At 43.7% G+C, this 8,044-nt stretch overlaps 1 protein-coding gene across 1 annotated transcript; it reads left to right on the top strand.

Annotated features, from left to right (window-relative positions):
• The first annotated feature begins 1,738 nt into the window (after positions 1-1,738).
• Positions 1,739-4,737, top strand: LOC133899973 (uncharacterized). Its single transcript, XM_062341022.1, has 6 exons — positions 1,739-1,825; positions 1,937-2,374; positions 2,731-2,786; positions 3,572-3,639; positions 3,747-3,841; positions 4,268-4,737. The coding sequence occupies exons 2-6, from the start codon at positions 1,949-1,951 to the stop codon at positions 4,646-4,648; spliced, it is 1,026 nt and encodes a 341-aa protein (XP_062197006.1). The 5' UTR covers positions 1,739-1,825; positions 1,937-1,948; the 3' UTR covers positions 4,649-4,737.
• Positions 4,738-8,044: the final 3,307 nt, after the last annotated feature.

Genomic DNA, 8,044 nt, shown 5'->3' with positions numbered 1-8,044 from the left:
AATTAACAGTATAGGTGCAGGCTTTGTGCTTCGTAATGACCTCGGTGTGGTCTTGTTGGCAAAGTCTATCTTCATCGATCACACCTCTGATCCTGAGGTGGCTGAAGCCTTAGCTACAAGGTATGCTTTCCAAAGCTCTCACAATGTTGGTTATCTGAGCCTGATCGTTGCTTCAGATTGTCTAAATTTCATTGCACGAATCAACTCATCTGCTGCTGACCGATCTGCAATAGGTGCTATCGTCTACGACATAAAAACAATAGTTTCAGGCTTCTCTTTTATCAAGTTTATACATGTTACTAGATCTTGCAATAGGGCAGCTCATGTTCTAGCTCGATCGGTGGTGAACGGTGCCGAGTCAGTGTGGTATAATGAGGTCCCGGATCTTATCCAGATCATAATCTGTACTGACTGTTCTTGTTTGGTTTAATAAAGCGCCGCCTTTTACCAAAAAAAAAAAATAGAATACCGCCATTTTCTCAGTTCCAAACCTTAACGGTTGGAGAAACGTAGCGGCAAGCAAAATTGACAAGCAACTGAGAAGAGATTTCAACGGCATCGTGATAACCCTTTGGTGAAATATTTGAAAGGAGAGGAATCTTAGAACCTTCCAAAAGAAATCAGCAGACGCTCCGCAAGTAGCTCAGAAAGCTTTGGATCAACTTGAAGAGTTCCAAAAAGCATTGATTCTGGACTGATGTGTTTATCTTTCTCGAGTCGCTTGTGGGGAGTAGCTTGTGGATTAGCCGTTTTTAAGTTTGGTCCTTTCTCTGCGCTGGGTGCTCCTTCTCCCCCGATAGTTCCTTGTTAGGCCGCCTGTTGTTTTAGCGGGCCTCTGCTTTGGGGGGCGAGGAGCGGGGACTTGTTTTTCCTTTTCTCCAAATCTGCTTTTTCTTCTCGTTTAATAAAAACAGCAGAGCTCCTGCCGCAGTTTTGAAAAATAAAATTCTATTCTACCCGGGGATGCTGAGTTGGTGACTGACTGACTGTCTGTTGCAGAGGTCGTGCGCAACTGCAAGCCAATAATGGAGGTCGATACAGCATAGGGGTAGAGTCAATACCACTTGGAAAGCTACGGCTCATTTGGAGGTTTCTATCCATTATCAGCTTCTCGGAAATTCGTTTCATGCATGCTGGGCTGGTGGCTTACATTACTATAAAGTTAAAATCTATGATATTAGAATATATCTTAAAAATATGTTAAAATTTAGAGAGAATAAAATATATGCTTTTTATTATTTTTTAAATAAAATACATATCACAAATGGGTCTTTATGTCGTCCGCCTGTGAAAATCTACCTATCTACAATCGGTTGCAAAAGAGACCACCTATGAAATACCATTATCATACACGATTCACTTAAGAAACCGTATGTGTTAATTAATTTACACAGATAGTTACTTAAAAGAACCGTCTGGAATACTAGTTTTTCACATACGATATCTTTTGCGCATGTGAAAATCGTTCATTTTTATAGACATTCGATCGCAGGCGAGTTAGCTAAACGTCTGTACAAATGAGTTATGATCTGTCTTAAAAAATATTTTTTTAAGTAGCATTACTTTTGCCATACGTTGTTTTCGGAGAAATTATACTAAACGTTGTCGCAATCAACTAAGCATCCTGATAATATTTGTTGCATTGAGTAGAAAATAACTTGTTTTTTTCTTTTCATTTCTTGGCAGCAAGATGATAATGAACGGTGATAACGCGCTAATCACCTACCCAGCAGCCCCACTGCACCACCACTTGGTCAAACACGGCGTGGGCGTGCGGGCTTCACGCGCTCAACCCGGCCAAAGCGAAGCTAGGAAGGAAGGAGAGGTGATCGAGAAGAAAGGAGACGAGCCAATAATTAAGATTGGTGCACTCCTGCTTGCTTGTTCAGTAATTTCTTCGATCTGAAAGGTTTCTCCACCCTGCTTTGCTCGCCAGGTCGACGGCAAGATGGCCGATCTTGCACTGGGCAGCGTCGAGAAGGTTTTCAAAGCCGGGGTGGCGATCAAGGAGGCGGTGGCGACGGCTCGCCGGAACAAGAAGGAGTGCCGAGACATCGAGAGGTGCGTGTCCAGAGTCGGCGCTCTCCTGTCGTTGCTCGACGAGACGACAGAGTTGATGAAGCACCCGGCGATGAGCGGCCCACTGGAGGATCTGGCGGAGAGCCTCGAAGAGGCCCTTGAGCTCATCACGGACTGCCAGGAGAGGAGCGTCGTGCGCCGTTTCTTGTTGGCCGGGGACGTGGCCAAGCAGCTGCGTCGGGTGCAGGACGATATACTACGGAAACTGACGCTGGGGAACTTCGCCACCAATGTGCAGATCACCATTACTTTGACGAATACTATTCGATATGGCGGTGCTCATCCACAGCCGCAGGTACGATACGATTGCTTCCCATTCAAATCAGATCTGGTGCTATTGCTGGAACACATGACGGTAACGATGCTACTCTGCTTGACCGAGTGGTCAAGTATCCAACTCCCAACCCAAAGACAAAATATACCACAAATCCATTTTCAACCCGACTCCATCTGCAATATAATTCGAGGAATGCCAATAGCACAAATTAAGTAAATGATCATAAGAGAGAAAACTACAAGATGAACCACGATCTTTTAACTATAATTCGGAAAAAAAATGTCGGTTTCTGTTCGGTCCAGTGTAAAACATAGCTCAAAATAATTAACTTTTCGTTATTACAACACCTTAACTTTGATAATTTGCTATTTCAGGATGCAGGAGAGGTGGAGATCTCATATAGCAGTCATTTAACTACTGATGATGCTAGGTCAGATATCTGTGGCGCAAATATCTCTCTCTCTCTCTCTCTCTCTCTCTCTCTCTCTCTGGTACGTGCTACAATAATCTAAAATAGTCAAGTATGCTGGAGGTAATTTTGTAAGAAAGTGTTTTAATAAAAAGCTTAATTATTTGTCACTCCCCCGGCTTTCATTGAAGGCTATAAATTGGCTGACTCCACCTGGAGCCATTTATATTTGTCACCGGCACGGCTCCTCCTTGGAGCACTGCCGCTGAGCGAGCGAATTCAGCTCGAATACGCAAGCCACCGAAATTCTTCTTCGACAAAGCTCAAACCCGGGGCCTGAACGGCTGCAAGAGCCGAGTGCTACTTGAGCGTTGCTGACCATTAGGTCGCAGGCTCGTTCGCATTTTGTAAGAAAGTGTAATCTAGAGTAACTTGAAAAATTAACTCTACAATTCCCCACACTTACAAAGTTAGTCACTTACAGCATTTTTAGCTTTCATTTAGCTAAAAGTTGCGATGTACTCATGTACATTGAGCTGTTCCGTCATATATAGATTATTCATCGCGATCATCCACATAAGCAATTCGACAAAACAATTATCTGTAGAAGCAGTGTACATATTGTCTGCCCATGCAATGCGCCTGGTGCAGCGTATATCCTAACAATTATGCGCCTCTTTTTATCTATTTTGATGGATTATTGGATACGAAAGTCGTTAATGAATCTACCTTATACAGTTCCTATCAAGGCGTCCTATTTCGAATTTTCACTCATGGCATTCGCTTTCTGTGAATGGCAATGGCAGGTCTGAAGTTAACAGTGAGATAACAATGGTAGCAACAGGAAGCGAGGTGCCCTATGCTCCCTCAGCAAGTAAGACGGCATCTTCTGTTATTTCTTTTCCTAGAATCTATGCGGTTAAACCTTTTCAAATTTGATCACTGACATGTTTAAAACTTCGTGTGTTGCTTTCACAACAGGGTTAACTGAGTTTAGGTCTGAGTTGGAGGTCACTACGCATCACTCTTCAGAGGAAAACATCACTGGAGGAGATGGCCGTCCTTTCGTCTACAAGGTACTCCATATGCTAAGTTTTGCTAATTTTGTTATGTTATGCTAAGACTTGGCTCTGGTCACTACATAAAGAAGTAGCACCTGCAGTGTTGCACCAGTACACATAGCAGCTGCTCTGGGGCCTCTGCTCTCTGCTCCCACCACAGCAAGCAATTGCTAGCTAGATAGATGCCTCTTCGCCCCACTTCGTATCCTGCAATACTACGCATATCAAACACCAAAATTATCAAAAGAACTTTGCACTTGAAACTCTTCTCCGAACCTCGGGGGGCATTTGTCTTTAAGTTTCGAATCAGTAATGAAGGACATGCACATCTAGCTTCCTGGATCCTGATTACTTGCGGCAGCTTCCTCGCACCCTGTTCTGATTTCCGATTGAAACACTAACATCGAGATTGTTGTTGTTATCCTGTTATCGTTGCTGCAGCAAAAAATCGTGATCAGGTTGCAGATGGCGTGTGGCAAGTGCCGGTCCAAGGTGTTGGCGCTGGTGGCGGCCACGGGCTGGGTCGTCTCGGTGGCGCTCGCCGGCGACGCCAGGGACCAGGTCGTCGTCATCGGCGATGGCTTGGACTCCATCAAGCTCACCAGCGCGCTGCGTAAGAAGGTGGGCCCCGCGCAGCTGATGCAGGTCGGCGAAGATAAGGAGGACGACAAGAATCCCGCCGCCGCTGTCACCGTGCCCGAGTACCAGTGGTACTACAAGTACCTGCCGTCGCAGCTACTCCGACCACTATCAGCGCTTAAATATACTATCTTCGGTTTGCTGCTGTTTGTTTTCTTAATGGAAATGCTTCTTTTATTTTGATATCTGTCATCTGTATCTCTGGTACAAGTTCTTATCGTACTAAAGTCAATACTTTTATCAATTGTTATCTGTTTCCTTTCTGGCTCCTGTAACTTTTGACGTCTTCTAAAAATCTCTCTTTCCAAAGCACCACATCATTACCTCTTGTACGACCTGGGTGTTTATTGGTTTCTAGTGCTAAGGTTAGCTGGTATTTCTCCCTTTCTGATTTGAAAGAGTCTTGTGAAGACTAGGCGTGGACATATGTAATTCTTTGAGTCACCTTCTGTTCTCTGTCGCTTTTGAAGATTAGGTTGTCCTCTACCGACAAAGTCACCCCTTTCGTGTACAGATAATACTTCGCTCATTCAATCCAATCGGTCGTCGCAGGTGTGGCACCACCGCGGGTTACTTGTTCTTTCATCTTTTTCCACTCGTCGTATTTCTTTACATACCCACGCGAATTAGTTGTGTGAGAATATAAGTTTTTGTGGGAGTTAATCTTGTTTGCCTCACTTAGCTATTGTACTCTATAAAATCCTTCCAAAATGGTTCCACCGTCGGATAATCCTCTCATTTCAGTATCTGACCCTTCAAGTAACACTCTCTTCACAGCTTACCCTTGAAAGTCCTGAACGCGGTGTCCATTGTTGATATAGCACGACTCTTCGCTTTGATCATGTTGCATCCTTCAGCGTATTTGAACTTTGCTGCTAACTTGCCCTACATCAAATCCTTGATGTTATTGAGAACCACCCACTTATTATCTCGTCTGCCTCTCCAACTTCTATAGGTGACTGCAATATAGTCCCTCACGAGACACTCAATTGCTATCTTAAACGGTCCCAGAACAACTTTAGATCTTATGAGCTCCCCGACTGAATTAAACGAGCAGGCCCCGCTAGCCACCGCCACCATCGTCGGTCACACCGAGCAGGCCGAAGGGGAGCAAGCGCCGCACCGAGGATTCGCCCCCGAGTCACCTCAGTAGAGACAACGCGAGGCCCCTTTGAGTAAAAAAAAATGGTGAACGGTGTATGTGAGGAAGAAAGTTACGTCAGAGGAGCCGCGTCCCCATGGTATTGTTCTTGTCCGGTGTTTGCGCATCTCTTTACCGATATCTGTATAATTCTGTGTCTGATTGAGGAACATCTGCAGGTGTAATCTGTGCACCATTCTCAACACGTTATGCTCCCCATTGGATTGTTCAACCAACAAGATCACAATGGTTCCGGAAAGAATTCTTTACTTGGTCTCCATTTTTTTCCCCAATTGTTGTTGGAAGACGCAACCAGATTGTTTCATTTTGCAGCCGCCTAGAGTGTAAGGCAGCAGAAGGAAAAGACAAGATTGCCTCAATGAAGCAGCTCTCTGATAGTGCGCAAGATTTATATTACCGGTAAATAAAATTTATTAGAGTTCACCGATAAACATAATTTATAGGAAATATCGGATAAATTCAAACAAAATACCCATGAACACAGTACATTTTTCCTACCGGTGGAAGCAATAAATCAGGTTTACCGTCAATTTTTCGCCAAAAAAGTTTTCCCTGGTTCGTAGACGGTCGGAACTTGGCGGTGCTCCAGCGAGCAACGCCGTGAAGGGTGGTCGGTGTTTCAAATACCACCCATCTTGGTACCTGAGAACCGTCCGATCTATGTTCTGCAGCCCGGATCGACTTAATCGCGGCAGGAGGCAAGAGCTGCTCTGGCTCGTCAGAGGAGGGTTGCTCACTTGGCCGCCGGCGAAGAACGCCAGCTACATGCGGCGCGACCCGAGGCGTCTTTGTGGGAATGCCGCAGACGCCTCGGCATCCGGCGGGTTTGGTCTCGATGCCCCTCCCGGTGAACGCGATCGAGCAAGCGCTGCTTGCAGGAATGCCGCAGCGGGCAAGAGACGACCGAGGGATCGGTTGTCATGGCAGGTGTTGGTTCAGGTTCAACCTGGCTGGTTTCTCTGGAGCAGTTGCAGGCAGATTGGGAGAGTCACATTCAGAATTCGTCGTCGTCGTCAGGTTCAGATGCTCGTCGTGAGCCAGTGACCGAGTGAGCACGTCCCGTTTGTGACGATCTTTTCACCGCGCGTAAGCGTTAGAGAGCGGCGCCGAGTAATCTGCCGCGGTTCGCGCTCTGCGTCGATGGCACGGCGAGGTTACGGCGCCAGCTCTTGGGGCGCCTGAAATAGGTCCCGTTTGTTATTTTCGCTTATTAAAATAACTAATGGAATAGGTCACATCCCGACATACGAGTTTAGAATGCTTCCCCTGTCCAATAATTGCGCCAACAGCCCATGCTTACCTCCCATGGGCCGAGTTGGTTCCTATTTCCTAAAGCCCCCCTACACCGACGACCTGGGTTCAAGCCCTGGCGTCGGCACCGGAAGGGCCTCTGTTCCCCTTCTATTTGAAAAAAAAACTACCCATGCTTACCAATAATTTTTAGATCAGATCAATTATTTTTTATGACAGATCCCACTTATATTATTTGCATGTATTGAATTCTAACAACTTTGTATGTATTAATAATCAAAGTATGACTATACGTATTTAAAACAATATTAATTTGAGAACAGAGGTAGTACTTAGAAAAATTAGAGTTTATGGAATAAACAAGTGCTTGGCATCAAGTTATTGTAGGGTACCGACCTAAAACGTCACTTTTTGTGGTGGCATCTATTATATTATTATTTAAGTGCTAAAATGAGTTACCATGTTCGTTCTTAAGGTCACAAAATTAATACGTTAATCAGAAAAAAAGAAAATAATCTAGATCACTCATTGTTATGAACATCTATCGATCTAGATTAAACCAAAAAGTCAAAATCAAATACTATCAATAAATTGCTAAATTCATAATTAAACATTATTGAAAATTAGCCGTTTCGATTTCCATACGGTTTAATAAGCAAAATATCTGAATAAAGAGTCCAAATAAAATAAAATAGACTAATTTTTAATCGAAGGTTATTGTGAAAAAATACTGTAGCGAGGATGGCCACACTATTAACATGTGCCACCTTGCTAGTTTCTATAAAAGGACCCATAACTTTGCAGTAGCCTCTATCCAAATTTCCCTATATAATTTGGTTTAGAAAATGAACTCCCAATAATGACAAGCTTTCTAATTAACAATGTTTTCTAGGATCAGTTGAAATGTTTGCATGTATTAGTTGCAGGGAATTGGAAAGTTAAAATTTTAGCGATGTACTCATTCCATTCTTTTTTAATAGTCGTTTTAGACATTGACAATGTATCCAACGCACACACTTAATCATTATGTTTTTGACATATATATTAGCAAGACTTATTTAAACTATAATGATATGAAAGTATTTTTCCTAACAAACTTAACAATTTCATTTTCTATGTCACAAATATTAATAATTTTGAGTATAGTAGTGGTCAAAGTTCATAAT

Source organism: Phragmites australis, chromosome 19 (genome assembly GCF_958298935.1).
Source record: "Phragmites australis chromosome 19, lpPhrAust1.1, whole genome shotgun sequence".
Taxonomy (NCBI): domain Eukaryota; kingdom Viridiplantae; phylum Streptophyta; class Magnoliopsida; order Poales; family Poaceae; genus Phragmites; species Phragmites australis.
The sequence above is the reverse complement of the archived record's forward strand: the minus strand, read 5'-3'. Positions and strand labels throughout refer to the sequence as shown.